Here is a 20,761-nt window from a genome sequence, read left to right as displayed (position 1 = left end):
CCCTGTTCAGTTAAAGTGAGCTCTGGTGTGGTTCAAATTTAAATTTGAATACCAAGCAGACCAGAGATCACTCCAAAAGTAGTAAATGGACTACAGCACAGGGTATCCTGGATAAATACAACCAAACTAAATGCACATCGTGCTAGCGGGAGAAATGCCTTGTGGTGTTTTACCAAAGAGAAATTCTACAAACGCTAAAATCTGATGCTACTCCTTTTCTGTTTACATTTTGTGAAGAAGGAAGTTGCATTCAGTTTCATCTGAAGAGGCTTTTGTTTCATTTCCTCCAGTGGTTCTTTGTGCAGCGCCACTACAGGCCAGAAGGGGAACAGGTTTTTAAGAGGGTTTCAGAGTCATCAGGAATTTTGGGCCCCATGACAAAAAATTAATTTGCCCCCCCCCCCCCCCCGCAGTTGCTGTTACAATTTTTGTAGTCTATTTGACCTATCAAAAGCGTCACAATTTTAAAGGCTTTCAACTGCCTTGCTTTCTTTGGTCCAATACTGATAACTAGCACAATATTTACTGCTCATGAATTTTACATGCAACAGTCCACATACAGTATGCAAGTACTGTAGGTTGCTTAAATTTTTTCTATTAGTTTTAGATTACTGAAATGTCTCTCCCCACGCGCAACAGTCATAGGCAACATGCAAAATGTACATGAAGCAATCCAGACTTCTCAAAAAATGCTATATATTTGCATTTTATTCAAGCTGCAGTATATAACTTTAATAAAATATATGTTTTCTCCATATTTGTTAAAGCTGTCATCATGTCATAACAGTTTGTTATGAGACAGATAATATGTGAAAACAATCAATCTCCTCCACCTCCTACCTGAACTACTATTACTGGCTAAAGTAATGCAACGTTCCGACCAAAATAAACAATCAGAACCAGTAGGACACTCTTAGCACTGTCGATCAATCTCATTCACTCACTGCTAAATGTGCTAATGGTGGAAAAACAACTTATCATTACAGGAAAAATATTTATCTGCTGTCATTGGTAGCTATGCTAGGGACATGGGTTAGAGCTGCTGCTGACTGTCTCATTTGTTGTTAAATGTGATAAAAGGTACAGGTACAAGTTCAATATATGAATATGTTGGTAATTCTTTCCTTAATTCATTAAATGTTAGTGAAATAGAGGCAAGCAGTAGTCTGTAGTCTGCTATGTCTAACTATGCTGAATGGTTGATAATCTCACACAGTCTACCCACCTCTCTGAGAAAAACTGGGTTACAAATTGACACTTTTACCTCTTTCTCTGTCTTTCTATTTTTGAAAACCTAACTTTATTATTTTTCTTAGCAGCATAGTAACCGCCACAGTCATTCTAACTGCTGCTGAACACCGTCACCGTCAAGCGCTCCAAGCGGGAACGAATAATTTCATGCAGATCCAGGGTGGTGTTCAGGGCAAATGTGTGCTTTTTGGTCTGGGAGTGGTAATATTTAATATTTACTGCTAAAAACAATTTTAGAAAACATAATATAATTTATTTTGTAATTGACAAGGCTCCATGTTTTTTTTTTATTTCTATGAACAAAAAAAAATGTGGAGGGCCCCCTGTTGGTCAGGGGCCCTTGGAATTGTCATAACTTTCCCTCCCCTATAGAACTCCCCTGTCTACTACTGCTCCTGTTTTTGTTTCCTTTGCTTATGTTTTCAATTGATTTGCTAGAAAATCCATCCTTGGTTCATCTTCAGTGTCTTGTTTGAGGGACACTGAAGAGCTAGGTTTGTAGATGATGTGTTGAATCGGGCAGAGAGAGCAGAAGCCACACCGTGCTACCTCAGAGCCTGGACGTGCACCTCTGAAGTTTTGTAACTCAATGATTATTGCATGCACTACTGCTACAAAAACTGGGCGATATGGAAGGTGTTATTGCACTGGCATTCATATAAACCCTCTATGAAGACTCATTTTAAGAAAACACAGCTCCTATGTTCCTGTTACCAATAACAGCATATTGCTGTCTTGTCTCACGCACACTTGATGGAAACTATCAAAATTCAGCCTTAAGTAAATGACCCCACTTACTGGCTTCCTCAGGGCCATGCAGAGACCTATGTAGGGGCAGGGGCTCAAATTTTAAAAAGGGGCACTTTGAACAAAAACTCCATACAACAACATAGCAACAACCCATATTAATCAAGACTCTAATTGGATCCTACTATATCATTGGCATCATGCGGGGAAATGCAAAGCAAATATAGTCTATATTTTCCTCAACAGGTATAAAGTTTCTGTTTCTGCTGCTGACAGTCCTGGAGGGCTGAGCTGATCTGAGACTGTCGCTGTTAAACAGACCAGAGGAGAGAAGGTCAAAGGTTATGAAGCTATGAAATAAGCAAAATTGCTGCCGTTTACTAATTAATTACTAATAATGTCTATTTAACCTCTAGAACAACTTGGCTGCAGACTGATTTATAGATCCAAAAACTCAAAGGGGTTTACTCTGTATAATAGTTTGATGTTAGCACCTCTAAGACCTAGAATTATAAGACTGGGATATAAAGGCAAAAAAAACTCAGTAGCTGCTGGTAGGGGCCATTCAGGGGCCTCCAGACATTCAGGGGCCTCTAGAAATGGTTTAATTGTAACACAGATCATAGATCTAAACCTGTAGCATTCATTTATAGAGAATGACAATGTTATTACATTTTATTTAATGCATTCAGCTGAGAAAAATAAATAGTACATTTAGGATTTAATTAGGAAGTTTACTTTGTAAAAGTTTAAAGAATCATCTTGATAGTTTGATTGTTGTGTTACCATGGCTACAATATGGTGTAATCTTTGTGTTTGAATTGGGTTTGTTCACAAATACATCACAGCAAATAACCAATAATCAGTGATTGATTTTAAACTCTGCCAATAAACCTGGTCTCCTTCTCACAGACTTCACCTTATCTATATTTAAACATGTTAGTGATGCTGAGGTTCTTAGTAGGACGGTTCCGGAGGGAGGGGGGGCTTTTGAGCTGCGTTGCGACTCGCGGTGACAGTCGGTACCATGTCTTATATCAGGATGTCTGATATAAAGACAGATATTCTTTATATGTGTCGGTGGACTGACTCAAGCTGCCTGTAGCGAACCAGGCATTTAGCAGAATGATAAAGTTAAAGTCAGAAGTTTTCTCTGCAGCCGAAGCATTTCTGAGTTTAGGGGCGAGGCGGTTTTTGGCCCGCTATTGCAAGTACAATTATAAAATTATAAATAGAAACAGTTTTTCTAACGTCAGCATCAGACCTACGTTTTTATTCACAAACCAGTGTATGGAAAAATATTCTTGCCCATAATTTGATAGTTAGAGGACACAGATCCGCCCGCATCCTCACCATGGACCCGGTGTCTGAACAACATGGAGGTTCTGAGAGTCATTATTAGACTGAGGGCAGCCATACTAGTTTATTTTTACTAACTTATTATATTTAGCTAAATATTATTGCTGAGGGACACAAACAGGTCTTCTGACATACAGATTAAAAACAAAAAATAAAATAAAAATTTTTTGAAAAAAAAAAAACTCAAAAAGGTCAGGGGCTCAAGCCTCCTTCCCCCCCTCCTCTACACGTGCCTGGGCTTCCTACACACTTGTTTCTGTTAGAAAACACCTGTAGATGTCTTCACCTCCATGCTTGACTCCAAGGATGGCAGTCTTATGACTTGTTTCCACTAAGCGGTACAACATGGGTCTGTGCGGTTTGATACGCAATTTTGGCGAGATCCTTTCATTTTCTTAGTTCAGCTAATGACTTGATTTTCTAACTCGGCTGTGTTGAAGCAGAGACATATGTTAAAATGACAATACACCAAATCTCCTGGATTTGAAGACCCCTGCTCTAGCAGTTGGAGGTTTGTTGTTATCCAATATGACTGCCTCACTTATAAACTTAGCAATAGTTGAAATAGATGTCCATGATTCTGACAAATTAGGAAGGAGCACAGCAACAACTTCCCTGTTCAGACCTCGGTGGGACTTCCAAGGAATCTCTGACTGCATCATAACTATGATCAAGCAATCTGACACAATATTTGTTTTTAAAGGTCTCCAATGCAAATTGTGGAAGGCGAGTACAAAAAAGTCACTTTTAATGAATACTTAATCTGTTTCCTTCTAAGTGTACATCTTAGCAAAGAAGAGAAAGCCTCTCGCTCTATGAACAAGCAGTGTCTGGAGTTGAGCTGAAAGACTGTTTTGGGCTACATGGCCTTGGAGGGAACTGATACTCTGTTAGATAAAAGCTCGACTTGCTGTAACTATTCTCATTTTTCATCAGCTCATACATATTTCAACTCTTAAGACTGTCTCCTGTCGTCTTCATCTATGGGTTTTTAAAAGGTCTCTCTCACCCGTACTTGTCTCGCCTCCATGAGGAGCATGAAGAATTCATAAGTCCCCCCATTCCTTGGCTGTTTTTTGTTGAATCAACTGAAGCAGAACTGATAGTGCTCTGCTGTGTGCACCAAACATATGCTGTCCGCGTGTGGAGAGCTTTCTTCATATTTTTCTGTATTCCTAAATATGCTACTTGTGTTGCGGTGTGTTTGGGTGTATATTACACGTCAGAAGCCAAATTAAGCATATGCCCGTGTTGTACATCCAGTGTACTCTGTCCTTGCTCCTGTGAGTATAGGTTGATGTACATATATGTACATATCACATATCACTAACCCATTCAAACACATTGTTGACACTAATTTACAATATGAGCCAAATAGAGCAAGAATTACATCAAATTCATGCACAATTATTGAATCTTCCTTTATATTCAGACTCAGAGTAATGTTGATCTGAGGGCTGATGCCTGCTGGTGGCTGAGTAGAGGAGGCAGCAGAGCGTACACTAATGATGCATTAAAACTTTAACCTTCTCAAGCCATATGAAACTGTCATTAATTCACAAAAGGTCAGTGTAGAGAAAAATGTCTGCACCCACATTTGCATGTTCTCTGGCTTGAAAAGAAAGGCCAAGCTAAGTTATAAAACTATTTCTTGTAACAAATCACCTCTAATTTTCACCTGCAACCATTTTCAGGTCACTGATTCTAGTTTACTAAGGGAACTTAAAGCATGTTTGGATTTTCTTTAAGAATGTTGATTGGATCAGATGTAATGGTTGGTTATTATCAGAGAGTTTGTGCTCTTACAATGGACTCAACCACACCCAAAAATCTGGTTTTGGTGGATGACAATTGAATCCATTGTCCTTCTACATAATACCTTCTGCTAGTAAAGTTAGTTTCTCACCACACAACATGATTTTTAATTTTTGGTAACGAAGAGAGATGTTAACCATCTGGCTCAAAAGACGAATTAAACATTTAATAGGATGGATGGATGGATGGTGTTATGTATGCGATAAAACAATACATTATTCAATGGCACTATTTTGTGTACTATGTGGAAGAATACCAAATGTGATATCAGCGCATTGATCTCACTATGTTCTTGGGAGAAATGTTCAATAAACTAAGTCACATTCCACTGAGGTTCTGTTGAGTTCATGTAGTTAAGTTATGAGAAGAAACATAACAGATGGATTTATTTTCTTGTTATGATCTGTTCACCCTCTTCAGCTGCCGCATTATACCTAGAAAGTAGTTGGTTTGAACAGGTTACTAGCCTTTAATTTAAGGCCCCCACATACTCCAGCATATGTGGGAGCCCTCATATGCTGGAGTGCCCTCATCTGCGCCCCTTTGCGGAGGGCCATGCATACTCGAGGTGGACTCAAAGTGGACATTCGCCTGACAAATCTGCGCAAAGGTAAATTTTTCAACTGTGTACACCTGGTAAAAACCAACCCCTCGTTCTACACTATTTCTACAGGGTCTGAACCTTTGAACGATTGCTTGCTGGAGGCATGGACTGTGTTGAGGTTTGGAACAATTAGATTTGGTTTTACCCAATTGCTATTGTTTGGCCATGACGTGTAATGTGCCAGCTCAATGCAGCTTACCGGAAATCATGTGCTCTGTAAGCAGCCCAAGGAGTAGGGCCATTAAATCTTTGCCAGCATTAAAATGTATTAAACATTCTCTTTGCTTGGAATTTAATTGCTCAGTATTTGAAAGCATGAGCAACATTGACTGAATGGCTTTGTTTGTTTTCCCTGCTACCATTGACAAGCTATATATCTGTTGTTTGTAAACACAACGGATATGTGTGCATCTTAACTGTAGAAACAGTTGCTTTAAATGCTCACTGATTGCCATGGTTACCTACATTTATTTTGTTGCTTTAACATTAGCTAGCATGTTGTCATAGTACTACAACAGTTGGTCACAATGTGATAAAATATGTTACGCTACCAAATTGACAATCGTGATCCGTCAATAACCCATACGGTGAGAATTGGTGTTTAGATTGAGCTGTTCTGTGTGCGGAGAGTCTGCGCTGCAGCACAATATTCTTCATTGCTCTGTGAGCAACTTTAGTATTGAACTGAAGATTGCCATTGCTATAATTGTCTTTGTTTTCACTGTAACTCTCATTTTATCTCATCTCAACTTTTGTTTGTTACAGTTCTAGTGTAATTAGTGTGGCTCTGTGTACTGTAGATGCTTCATATACTTATGATAAAGTTTCGGGATGAGATTTATACAGAATATAAACTGTGAAAAGTGTTATTGTTTTAAAGCTACTCCAGTGTCTCAGTGAAGACCCTTCTCTTTATTGTGTTCTATATTCTAGGCTAATCAAGAACCTTTTAACAGAGGGGCCAAGGCTGGTCCTTTTCTCTACACTTCAAACACCATCTAAAGGAGGTCACTCTATTAAATAACAATACTGGCCACTTCTGACTAACTGCCAATGGCTTTACTCTAACACCCACTCATCTTCTCCCGTCTTCTGCTCTTTACTTCAGCCTCATAATTGCTTCCTCACTCTCCAGTGGCACTGAAGGAAATGGATTGGGTAAATGTGAGCAGACCAGTGCTGCAGGGATGGGAGGAAGAGTATAGCTCATGGATAGGAGGTTGGAGTATGTGGGGATGGAAGAGCTTTGGTATGATGCGTTGAATTTTAATATCACTGAATCCAGCCTGTTGCTTGAAATATGCATATCTTTTTTAAACACTTTATTTTCAGATTTAATTTTTATATTTTTAACCAAATGATAGATATAAGACAACTCTAACAATACATACCACCTAGTGGTACACCATTCAAACCTTCAATGAGGACTAAGCCAAATGTATAGAAAAAACAAAACTCCAGCTATGATTTATAAAAACACAAGGTACATATCCCTGTGTGTGTCTGCACTGAGGAAAGCTATCATCCAGGTTATTATATCTTCTCCGATTTGGCTTTAGTTCAATGAAACACCGTGAACTGCATTAGACATTAGATGTATGCCAACAGAGGATGAATGAATATGATTATTGTAACGGAGTCCTGGGAAGATAACCTGGGAATACAAGTTACTAACAAAGCCCTGGAGTCAGGAATCTATTCCTTTGCTATGCCAAATTTTGACAGCAGAGAGGATTTGATGTTGTAGGGGCCCAGATAAGTGGTTGTTTAATAACTGCATTGAGACCAAATGGAGATCAAGTTTCTGACCATAGAATTCTTCATGTGACCATCACAATTAGGAAAAGCTGAACATGTCATAGCAATAGATGAAATATGGGTTTCAAGTGGAGCTCTGTAGCAGACCAATGTGGACCATAAATATTTTCTGAATATTCGCTGCTCAATAATAATTTAGGTAAAACTGAGCATCCATCTATAAAATTATGCACATCTCATCTTTTCCCCCTGTCACATTTCTGTCTGTTTCAGATGTGAATTACTTCACTCTTTGTGTTGGACTATCTGATAAATTCATGGAGGTAGCAGCTGTAATGTGATAAAATATAAAAGAGAATTATATATAATTTTTAAAGCACTGTAGCCATGTAATTTCTCTGTGTGAAAATACACAGCAGTTTTTCTTTTCTTTTCTTCCCTCCACCCATCTCAAGCCCACTTCATGTCTTTGTATTTTATCGTGTTTAACAAGGTCAGATCTCCCTCCATTGCCCATTGTTGTATTATGAAAGAGTAATTGTTCACAGCCTTAATGTTTACCCACTTAAAGTTCTGGTGCTGTCAGACTTTGGAAGAGAAAGCAAAAAGAAACTCAGCAGTCAGAAAATGAAAGCCTTTACTTGTTTCTGTCATAATTGGCAGCGTCATGTGGTTATAACATTAAGAAGGATATGTATTATGAAAATTTAATAAATATTAAATTAGGTCTGATGAGATTTTCTCATCTCTATAGAAAGACACTCTAACGTTGTTTCTCTGTATTCTTTAAATAACCCTAAACCCAAAAAATCCCTTTTATATGTCTGCATTATGCATTTTGTGTTTTCTTGTTGGTATGCACTAATATAAAAAAATAAAATAAAATTCCCTTCTCACCCACCGCGGGTGGTTCTTATCCTCTGAGCTCGGGTCCTCTACCAGAGGCCTGGGACCTTGAGGGTTCTGCGCAGTATCTTGGCTGTGCCAAGGACTGCACATTTCTGAACTGAGATGTCTGATGTTGTTCCTGGGATCTGTTGTAGCCATTGGTCCAGTTTGGGGGTGACTGCTCCGAGGGCCCCGATGACCACAGGCGCCACTGTGGTCTTCACCTTCCAGGCCCTCTCCAGTTCCTCCCTGAGGCCCTGGTATTTCTCTAGTTTCTCGTGCTCCTTTTTCCTGATGTTGCAGTCGCTTGGTATTGCTACATCTACCACAACGGCTTTCCTCTGTTGTTTATCCACTACGACAATGTCTGGTTGGTTCGCCATTACCATTTTGCCTGTCTGGATCTGGAAGTCCCACAGGATCTTAGCTTTGGTGTTCTCCGCCACCTTTGGGGGTGTTTCCCACTTTGATCTCGGGGTTTCCAGTCCATATTCTACACAGATGTTTCTGTACACTATGCCTGCAACTTGGTTATGTCGTTCCATGTACGCTTTCCCTGCCAGTATCTTGCACCCTGCTGTTATGTGCTGGACTGTCTCAGGGGCCTCCTTGCACAACCTACACCTTGTCTGGTGTGGTAGATCTGGGCCTCTATTGCTCTGGTGTTTAGGGCCTGTTCCTGGGCGGCCAGGATGAGGGCCTCTGTGCTGTCCTTGAGTCCAGCTTTTTCCAGCCATTGGTAGGATTTACTGATATCAGCCACTTGGGTTATTTGCTGGTGGTACATCCCATGTAGGGGCTTGTCCTCCCATGATGGTATCTCTGGCACCTCAACCTCCGTTCCCTGTTGTCTGAGACATTCACTGAGCACATTGTCTGTTGAGGCTTTGTCCATGATGTATTTATGGATCTTAGTTGTTTCGTCCTGGACTGTGGTTCTCACACTCACTAGTCCTCTGCCTCCTTCCTTGCGGCTCGTGTACAGTCTCAGGGTGCTGGATTTGGGATGGAACCCTCCACGCATTGTTAGTAGTTTTCTAGTCTTAATATACGTGGCGTTTATCTCCTCCTTTGGCCAGCTAATTATTCCAGCAGGGTATCTGATTACTGGCAGGGCATAGCTGTTTATCACACGGATTTTGTTCTTGCCATTGAGCTGGCTTCTCAGGACTTGCCTTATTCGTTGGAGGTATTTAGCTGTGGCTCCTTTCCTTGTGACCTCATCGAGGTTGCCATTTGCTTGTGGTATACCTAGGTACTTGTAACTGTCCTCTATGTCTGCTATTGTTCCTTCTGGGAGTGAGACCCCTTCTGTGCGGATGACCTTCCCCCTCTTGGTGATCAGCCGACCACACTTCTCTAGTCCGAATGACATCCCAATGTCCGTGCTGTAGATCCTGGTGGTGTGGATCAGTGAGTCGATGTCTCGCTCACTCTTGGCATACAACTTGATGTCATCCATGTAGAGAAGGTGACTGATGTTGGCCCCATTTTTGAGTCGGTATCCGTAGCCAGTCTTGTTGATAATTTGGCTGAGGGGGTTCAGGCCTATGCAGAACAGTAGCGGGGACAGAGCATCTCCTTGGTATATGCCACATTTGATGGACACTTGTGCAAGTGGTTTGCAGTTGGCTTCAAGGGTGGTTTTCCACAGCCTCATCGAGTTTGCAATGAAGGCTCTCAGAGTCCTGTTGATGTTATACATCTCTAAGAATTCAATGATCCAAGTATGCGGCATTGAGTCATAGGCTTTCTTGTAATCAATCCAAGCCATGCACAGGTATATATATATATATATATATATATATATATATATATATACTGTATATTATAGTACAATAATAGTTAAAAACTTCATTAAAATGCTCTTTGCAGCATGAAGGCAGTGGATGTTCCAACTACATCAGAAGGCTTGCTGTCACTAAAATCTACATGATGTGAGTGTTGGTCTGTGCTATGTCAGACACACGGCGCAGCGCTGAGCCACCAAGGCACATTTGACCTGTCAGGAGAACTGTCCCATCTGGAAGTCTTGATGTACTGTATGCCCAGGTCTGCCAGGTCTGCTGGTGATTCCAGTTTTCCAGAAAGATTTATTTAGTTTTTTCTCATCTGAAATGAGGGAGGTGTTATTGCAATTTTCTGTGATCTCTGTTCAGGGGTCATCCATGTCATGATGATAAACTACTTCAATGTATCATTTGGAGTTTTTATGTTATTTATTTGTTGCTCTTTTTAATGACTTTATTCAAGTTTAGTTTGGTGAGATCACAGTTGGGATCATAGAACCAAAGGGTCATGGTATATACAGTTAAGTTCATAATTATTCATACACCTGACAGATTTGAGTTTCAAATAATCTTAACATGTTCCCTCTAAATTAAAAATAATAATAAAGGAGTGGTGTTCTATATTTTCCTGGCACATGATCCCATCTTGTAGCACAGTCATGTAAATCATGTAAATTTTTCGGCATGCCAGAATGGTTGCCATGGGAGATTAAAGGATTTTTCAAACATGCATAAACATGAATAACATGAATAAAAGCAACACTCATGTTTTTGATGAGGGAATAACACTACAACATGACATAAAGCTCAACAATGTTGATATTGCATGAATACCCTTTAATGATTTTGAGTGGCCCAGCCAGAGCTCTGACTTGAATCTGATAGAGAATCTTTAAATCTTTAAAAGATTAGGGTGATGGGAAGGAGGCCTTCCAACCCTGAAGATGTGGAGCTCATCACCACTGAGTAATTAAAGGGGTATCAATATAGTTTGACAGCCCTTTTTTGTTTTATTTAAATATACATAGAAACTGAGTAATTTTTACTGATGCTCTTGTTTTATGTTTTGAGTGAAACAGTCTCATTTCCTGTCAGAACCAAACTTTGACTCTGGTGCTGACAGATGAGTCTGCCAGAGGTAGGAGTCATTTGGGTCTTAAATGTAGAAGAAAACTCGCTTGATGTTATCTGCATCAGATTCTGCTGATCAACTTATTTCTTAGGTCAATCAGGCACTGAAAGATTCTCTAGTGTCTCTGCTCCCTCTGTGCTGTTGCTTTCTTTGCCTTCGATCATATAACTGTGTAACACTTGTTCCACAGTTGCCTCTGCCTCCAGGGTGGATCAGAGGTGTAACACTGGAGGAAGAACCTTTTCACTCCCATTCCCTCTTGAGAGCTTTCAGCTGATTGTGATGTGTATAGAGCAAGTAGATCATGAACTAAAAGTATGATCTAAAAAGAACTGTCTAGATTTGCATCAGTCGCAACACTGACTGATTTCCCCCTTAAAACATCCATTTCTATTTGTGTTTTTTGTTCCCTCTGTCTCTAACAAATCCTCCTTTACCTCCTGTTAAACCTGAACCTGGTTCCTGGATGATTACGGTAGACTTGCTTATTTTGTTTTGGTGTCTTGACTCTAAAATAACTGCTCATTCTCTCTCCTTTTTTTCTGCTTTTGTTCCTTGCTTGCCATTTCACATACATTTGAAGCAAACTGACCTCTCTGGATAGCATTTGAGCTTCACTGTATTTGGAATTTATTTTTTAAATTCTCTCTGCTGCCTGTGATGACTACTCCTGTCTGTCTTCCTTCTAGGTTTCTTCCCTTTACTTCAGTCTGAGTTGTGATTCCTGAATGTGACCCTGCGTATTTCTCATGTTTCATCATTTGCTCACTATGAAGTTGAACTGACTGTTTTTCTCCCTGTTTTTCCAGATATCTTCAGTGATCTGTGTACAGCAGCACTCTCTGAGTCTGAAGAAAACAACGTCAGTACTTGGGAAGATGTATCTCAGGACTGCAAATAAAGACCAGTGGACTGTTGTAATCCGTTTGGCTTTGATCTCAGACATTGATCAGCTTAATAACTGCAGCCTTCAACATGTAATTTAAAAGGATTGTAACTACTTGTACTTCTTTTTAATGGACTACAGATATGCCTTGCTCTTATTGTTGTACTTTTTTTTTTGTTTGATTCACTGATGTTTGTCAGTGAGACTCCGGCAGGAAGAAGCTGGAACTTTCTCAAGTGCCACTGTTAGAAAACCTACTCCTATATTTTAAAAATCATTTCTACTAGGGATGCACAATATATCAGCACTAACATCAGTATCAATCGATTAGTAACTTTTTAATACATCGATTTGATAAATCAAACTAGGCCAATATTAACAACTGATATTTTTTTCTATATTGTTGCCATTTGTTTATGGACGGGAGAGAAGGAGGTTGGTCGTGTGGTATTTTTTTGGTCATGTGATAGTAATGTTGATGCAGCAAACCTCAAACAGAGAAGCACTGGGAAAGTCAGACATATATAGTATATAGTATATATAGTGTTGGTTATTAGTCATAGCAATATTAATATTAGCTATTGATATTGGCCCAAATGTTCATATTGTTGCATCCCTAATTTGTACTCCCACTGAGTGGAGCAGCTATATACAGTAAACGCATCCCATAACTTCAGATTTACAGTCTCTTCAGAAACTATTCAGAGCCACTTTTTAAAATTATTTTCAATACAGTTAAAAATGCTGCTGGTAAAATGTGCTAAATATGTGAAAAGATGAAATTGACATTTACTGACATCAGCAAATTTTCTTGAAGCTGCTTTCTTCTGCTCCTAAACCTGTTCTTTAATAGCTTCTGTAGAAAGAAGGGAATAACTTCTCCATAGCCCCTTCACTGCCCTGTCACAAAAACAGGTGCCTCCTGGTAAATGCTTGATATTCTTTATTGTAATCTCAGCCTGAGTATTTAGTGTTTTAGTTTAATTACATCAAAATGTTTTGCCACACAGGTCAAAATTATGACGTGAAAAGGACATGTGGACCCCCAAAAATGAAAAAGAAAATCCAGAAATGTGACATTTATTTTTACCCAACCAGCAAACTAAAACTTTTATGTTTTAATGAATTGAATTAAAACATTTGTAGAAAATGTATCTATAAATCAGTATAATTCTGATTTATAGATGCATAAATCAGTGTGAATCTGAGACATAAATGGGGTTCTTGCTCCACTGATCTGCCTGACTCAACCCTCTCCATTATCTAGAACAAAACAACGACAAAAAGAACAAAATGTCTCCTTTGTGGCTGCATTGTCTCATTATACAATACACATGTGAAAACAAAACTCTTAATATCATGATTCCAGTTTCTCTGTGACTTGTTAGGTGAAGATTATTGTGATTGCATTCAATTTGAAACAACTTAAGAGATCTGAATATTTTCTGAGGAGACTGTTCTGACTTGCCTTTGTGCACATCTGTAAGAAATTAATAGCTGTAGAATTACTGCAAAATACTTACATTACTTTAACAGCTCTTAATATAAAATATCTTTAATTGGTTTTACATAAGTGAAAATTCTGAAAAAAGATGTTGATGATACAAAATTATAACTAATGATTTTTATGTCACTCAGGGGCATAATGGCAATTTTTGCAGAGTTAGTTTGTTGGGGCTTGTTTACTGTGTTTTAGTTGACTTCAGAGCTGGTTATGTTTTTTGTTTGAGCAGATAGAAATGCTAAAGGGGTTCATCTGCATACTGATAGATCAGCTCCAGCTTCATGAAGAGGGGTTCTGCCCCAACCAGAGTTAGCTCTTATGAGCCTAAAAGTGGAACAAGGCCGTGATGCCAATAGCACAGTATGCAGAGTCACATGCAACCGTGATTAAATGACCATCTTGGGCTTGGACTGATTGGTGCAACATGAACACATTTCTTCTGTCAGGGGTTCTTGCATCTTGGAAAGTCTAATTCACAACAAATTCTTTTTATCAGCTAAAGATGGTTAAATCACTTCCTGGCAGAAAAAAACAATAAAATCTGATGTGTTTTCCATTTTCTTCTTTGTACATCATCATGGAAAGTATGAGGAAGAAATCAGATGTCTTTTGAAGGAAATGATCATTTTGGTGTTCAGAAACCGATTTGTCTCTTCAACATGTTATGCTTCATGGCCCAGAGAAAAGCTCACACTCATTTCTACATAATGAGATTCTGTTCAAAACATTTCACACTTTGAGTTGCTGTTTTTGACTTTACACCTGCAGACAGGACACACTCAAATATTGTTTCTAATATTTGTTATTAGGCTGCACAGTGACAGGAAAGTAAATGCTTAGTGGTTATATTCAGAAAACTGTTTGACACCGTTTCTTATGTATAATTAACTTGTTCTGACACATTTCTGTTCGTTACATTTCACCGTCAGGGTCAGCAGCAGAAGGACTTGTTTATTCAGCTCACTTTCACATACTGTTTAAATTTCCATCACAATATTTTTAAGACCAAGCGTGAAAGCTAAATATTTTACTACAGTAGTTACGTTTCAAAATTTAGTGCTGGTCCCCAATCTGTGAAAGCTGCCATTTTAAATCAGGGACACTGTAAACTATTATTCTAACTATAATCTAAAGTACACTGAATAAAAAGTTCTGACTATTAAACAATATGCTCTAAAGACTTTTAGAGAACTAATCTTCAGTAAGCAGCGTATGTTTCATGATGTAGATAAAACATTTGTCTTCAACTGATATTGAATCTATTTTATCTTTTACTGCTGTGTCTATATACACTTGTTCCCCTCTGTTGAACATGCATTTTTGAACATTTGTATTTTGATGACATCACTTTGAGAACATTGATATATACTGTAGCTTCCCGGTTTCACTCCCAGATGGATTATATCTTGTTTAAATTACCCTGGCTACAAGCTGTAATGTGTTTGAAATTAATGAATACATCAGAGTTTATCACAGGTTGTCAGATAACTGGACACATACCATAGGGAAAGATATTACTGTGCTACAGTGTAATATAGAGTGAGCCCCTTAATGAGTATATTAATGAATGATTTGTTTATAAGAATTGATCCATGAGTGTAATTTGCATTGATCCACATATTTTGTTTGACCAGAATTAATTGGAAAATGCTGTATCTTTCTTTAGGAAATAATTCTGTTATACTGCATCATGGACAATGCTATAATCTTTTCAACTGTATAATGTATATTGTATCTGTTATTATATTGTACATATTGCTCACAATGATGAAATACCTTAACAATATGAAAATTGCTGCCTTGTTTCTTTTGGACTTCTCTTTTTTTTCTCTATTCTATACCGTGCCTGATAGGTGAAAATGTGATGCAAAATCCAAAAGAAAAGAACTACAATCACAGAATATAGGAGCAAAAACCTCCAATCAACAAAACAAATGCAAACAAAAATTGTTGCAACCACTGGAAATAGAAGCAAAATGAAAATGCTGCAATTAGCAAGTATGAAATGCTGAAAGATTTTTTCATAAAATGGAACTTCTAGACCAGTAGGGGAAGTATGGAGCAGGTATTTTGCTATTTGCAGCATTTTCCATTTTGCTTCCATTTTCTGTGGATGCAGTATTTTTCTGTGTGCATTTGAATTGCATTCTTTCTCCACGTCTCCAGGCAGGCAGCCTGTAACATCATCAACATTAATTTTACATGATAGAGTAATCAGAGCTTGCCCAATATCCACACATTCTTGTAAACCTCTTAATTTTTCTTAGATTTGTGGTACATGCTAGTCTGTAACCTATGCTTTCTATTCATTACACCCAGGCAAAATATTAAAAGTTTGCTCAGAGTACAGTACAATATAATAATCATATTGGCAGCTGTCTTTGTATGTGTTTTTAGTTTAACATGTAAGTTTGATCTTAAAGGGGCCGTATTATGAATTTTCCAGGCACATCATTCTATTTTATAGCACATAAAAGTAATTATGTTACCTTCAGTTAGTATACAAATATTGTATATATCAAACCTGACTTAAAATAAATTTGACTTCCCAATTACACGCCTTGAAATTGGCCTCTGTCTCTTTAAAAAAGCCCTTGCTCTTTCCGACACTCTGCTTTCAGCACATCATCATAACAATCCTCCTTCATTATGCTGCTTATATCTGTTTTTATGAGCATTGGATTGAGGAGTAGTTTGTATTTGGTTATTTGTTTTTTTTTAAGGATCCCCATTACTCTGTGCCATAGTACACACTATTGTTCCTAGGTTCCACACCAAACATTACAATTCATCTTTTACAGACATTACAAAAAAAGACCTAATGTTATTCCGTATCATCAAAAACATACCTGGAGTGTAGATTTGATTCTTTCATGTACGTTTGAGGAATCCATTCAGGGCACCTAAACTCTTGCTCTCGCAATGCCCCTCCTATTTCTACAAAGCTATGGGAGTAGCAGACGTTTTTGGCAAACACTTGGAACCTTTGAGTCTGGTGAGCACATAACATTATAACATGAGATAAAACTCAAAAAGCCGATTCTACAGAGTGATCACGGGACTCAACAATATTGACTGGTAAAGTTAGGAATCACCATTTCCACATTTGGATCAATGAGACAAAAAGAGACACAATTATCCACATTATCATGAAGACTTGATTTACATAAGTTCACAAGTTTATTTTTTTAAACTGGCACGATATGTAGTTATGAACATTTACATATAAATGCATAATATTATAGCCAGCTGGCTAGTTTCCATCTTTAGTCCCATTGGCAGGTTGATGTTTAAAGCACAATAAAAAGAGAGTTGTTGAGACGAGATTTTATCAGGATCAATCCTAAGACTCATGTTGTCTGCTTCGTTTGAATGCAGGGTTGTATTGTAATTATGTAAGACTGTGTTCAAATAAAAGTCTTGTGAGTTGGCTACAGAGGAAAAGAAAGTAAAGCATTGCTACTGATTTCTAACACATGAATCATAAAAGGTCTCAGTGGATGTCTGTTTTTCTGTCATTGATCATGAATCCTCTGGAAATGTGGAGGAGTGCCATTCCAGCCGGGTCTGCGATCCTTCTGAAGAGGAAGAGAGGATTGAATGCATAATGTATTCTGCCTTTCTAGTGCCAATTTGTTTAATCTGCTTTTCACTGATCCAAGATGGAACCATAAATTATGGAAAAAATATTATGATGTCCTAAATGCTTAATGCTGCTTATCTGGTCTCAAATAATCACAGCTTTCATATATTTTATTTACATCAGAACACATCTAACACATACTTAAGGGTTGTTATTAAAAACAAAATACATTTTAACTCAAGAACGAAAAAGAGACTTTAGTATAAACTAAAAACTCAAACCACACCTGAACTCTAAAAGGAAACCTTAGACACTGGAGTAGGGCCTTCATGATTAAATCAGAAACTACAGGATCATCTTATTGTATTAGAAAAAATCATATTTATATGCTAGTTTGTCATTGTTTTAAATGTGTGAGGAAAATAATCAATTTTTAATAAACTGTGCAACTTGATAATGTACATAATGAAACTCAGCATGTACCGAATGTTTTGGCTTCCTGCAAATGAAACTAGGGTTGTTGATTTTAATCTTAAATCGAACACTTCTTATTGTAGTGTAGATCTTAAAGTGTTTTAAAGGAGTACTTTATGCTTTGCAATTAGTTTGTATGTAGCAACATATAAACTATTGCCATGTACTGGCGCCAGCAGGTGGCACCAGTGCATAGCAGCCTCACTTCTGTCAGGCTGCCCCAGGGCAGCAGCGGCTGCTATATAGCAGCTTTCCACCATCAATGTGTGAATGACTGAAGGTTGTGCGCTTTTGGAGTCGTTTGGACTTGATAAAGTGCTATAAAAATGTGGTGGAAAAATTATTTAACACAACATTTACAAGCATACAAGCATTTTACCAAACTTGATGAACAACTGCCTTCAACTACTTTAGTTTTAGATAATGTTAAAAACGATCAATACACACAAAACAGTATTTCGGTTTTAAACTGGATTTATTGTAGTCCTCCCACCCCACCTGCCTGAGCAGCATTGCTGGAATTTCAACCAAGAGTGATTGTATTTGTTGGTCCTTGGTGACAGAGCGTTGAAGAGCAGAGAAAACAAAGGTTGGAAGAGTTCCTGACAAAGCTTTGTTCCAGAGTGAGAGCCCTCCTGAGGACTGAACACATAAAGACGCAGAAGAGGAAGAGCTGTGGATGTCAGAGTGGTGAGTGGACCAGAATCTGACAGGTCAGGAATGTGAAAAGCATGCTGAGGATATAGCAGGAGTCAAATGGAAGAAGGCAAAAAAAAAAAAAAACACTAGGTCCCGTCTGATATTGAATGAAATGAGAATTAGCTGAGACTAACCATGAGGGTCAAGATCAGCTTGGTTAGGAGGTATTTCGGTAACCGAGCAAACATTACAAAGTAACAGAAATAAACACGAACTCCAAAGGAACTTTTAAACCAAAAACTAGCACTAAAATAAACCGATACACAAATAACACAAATATGAATCTCAAAACAAAGGAATGAACAATGTATGAAATACAATCCATCCATCTATCCCTGTTTATCCTTGCAGGCTGTGGGTGGGACTGATCATATACAAGTTTTGGTTGACCTAAATGCTCTGGCGACCACACAGAAAAGATTGAAACCCGTGGAACCAGTTGGAGCCTTTCTGTTGTTTATTATGCTTCATTCAATATTTGCAGCAACAATGGCATTAATGATTCTGTCATTTGTTTTGGTTTGAGCATTTGGTCTTAGATCCCCAAAATCTTGGTCTTGTCTCGCCTTGACTCAATCTTTGGTTTTGAATTCTCCACTGACACATGTACAGTATTTACCATTAATACACTTTAAAAAAATATTCTCCTAGGTAGGAATAACATGTGAGAATTGAATGGATTTGAAAATGTAAAACGGAATCAACTTTCAAGTGCTTACTTTATTTATAACTTATGTGTTAACATTTGCGAATATTATTTAATTTAATTACCATTTTTAAAGCGTTTGTGTTAATCTGCCCAGTTAGTAATTGTTTTTTTTACAGCATAGAGCATCAAATCTGTTGATTTCATATGAAAACTTGCAGAGGTGTAGACATGGCTCCTAATACAGTATATGGACCTGGGTCCAACTTGAGTTAAAGAGCTATGATTTTAGGCTTGACTTTCTAAAATTACAGAAGGTTTTGAACATGACTGATTTTAAAAGCAGTGAGTTGTCATAGCGGTGTTTTATGTTTTTATTTATTTCAACAGTCTTGTAGTTATGTGTGTAGATGAAAAGTAAACTGTTTATCTGAAAAAAGAATAACTAAAAACAGCTGGACTTGAAAATACTTGATGCCTTCCATCAAAGAAACATGTGTCCTTTATGTAATTGTTGAAGAAGCAAAAATTATTAATAGGAATTTCAAGATAGTTGACTAACTCAAAGACAACGTCTAGTTAAGTTTCAGAAAGGAAGTGTGAATACAAAATGTTACTGGGTGCCATTTAGAGAAAAATCACGTCCTGGGTGAAAAAGAAAATTAACTGTTGGTATTTTTGTCATTGAACTGCACACGATAATTGTATTTAATCATATTTTTGAACTTACTGTTATTTATTGATGCTGTCATGGAACCAGAAGAGAAAATAATAAAAATAATTTTGACTAAACAGTCAGGTTTAGTCATGTCACCTGATATTAACCCCACTTAAACAGAAATTTTTCCCAGACATGGGTCACTATTGTAACTGGTGGGTTTAAATGGGTTAAATAAGATGATCTGATAAGCTGCCTTTATACCTCTTACTTGAGTAATGTCTTAGATGGATACTTCTTACTTTTACATGAGTAAAACTACTGTATGTTGTAGTAGTGCGCTACTCCTACTTGAGTCAAATTTTTGGGTACTTCACCCACCTATGCATCTAGATAGTTGACTAACTCTAGATGCAAGTAACAAGTACTTTCACAAGTACTTGTTACTTGTGAAATGACTTTGTGTATTGTGTTTGTTTTCCGGTAGCCATGGAACATATTCTTTGTTCTCGCTGCCATACTTCTGCTGTCAGAAACAGCACTTGCAGCTGGTGCATCTACATTGAATGTTGATTCTTTTTTACCTACACATTATCCATATCTTATGCACTGACATAAGTCTCATGCTTTGTAGCTCCAGTTTAAAAAAAAAAAAATAGTAATTATGCTTAATTATTTGAATGAAGATCGTTTTTACTTTCGCTGTTGATCATTTACCATAATACAGAAAATAAAGCTGGTTATTTTGTTGATTAGTACTGCTGAATGTTATTTAACTAAATTAGGTAAAATGAAGTAAAATCACCATACAGTAACGCAAGTGATAAAATATTTCCGATAGCACCTGAATGTAACAAGACTGTCGTGTCTGAGGTGTGCATTGTGAATTTGAACAAACGGACCAATCAGAAACCTCGTCAAGAGGAAGCAAGAAGGCGTTCCGTCACTCCAGACCAATCAATACGCA

The 20,761-nt window shown here is 37.8% G+C and overlaps 1 protein-coding gene across 8 annotated transcripts in view; it reads left to right on the top strand.

Moving 5' to 3' along the window:
• mcf2l2 (MCF.2 cell line derived transforming sequence-like 2) overlaps window positions 1–16,237 on the top strand; it is a 123,164-nt gene extending 106,927 nt beyond the window's left edge. For 7 of the 8 annotated variants that reach the window (XM_028027315.1, XM_028027309.1, XM_028027313.1 and 4 more), the window contains 2 exons: window positions 6,710–6,783; window positions 12,154–16,237. In XM_028027315.1, coding sequence (XP_027883116.1) covers window positions 6,710–6,783; window positions 12,154–12,245 — 166 coding nt within the window. In that variant the 3' untranslated portion in view covers window positions 12,246–16,237. The remainder of the gene's footprint in view (window positions 1–6,709; window positions 6,784–12,153) is intronic. The other variant, XM_028027316.1, reaches the window with a different exon arrangement.
• Window positions 16,238–20,761: the final 4,524 nt, after the last annotated feature.

This window comes from Xiphophorus couchianus, chromosome 9 (genome assembly GCF_001444195.1).
Source record: "Xiphophorus couchianus chromosome 9, X_couchianus-1.0, whole genome shotgun sequence".
In the NCBI taxonomy this organism is placed as follows: domain Eukaryota; kingdom Metazoa; phylum Chordata; class Actinopteri; order Cyprinodontiformes; family Poeciliidae; genus Xiphophorus; species Xiphophorus couchianus.
The sequence above is the reverse complement of the archived record's forward strand: the minus strand, read 5'-3'. Positions and strand labels throughout refer to the sequence as shown.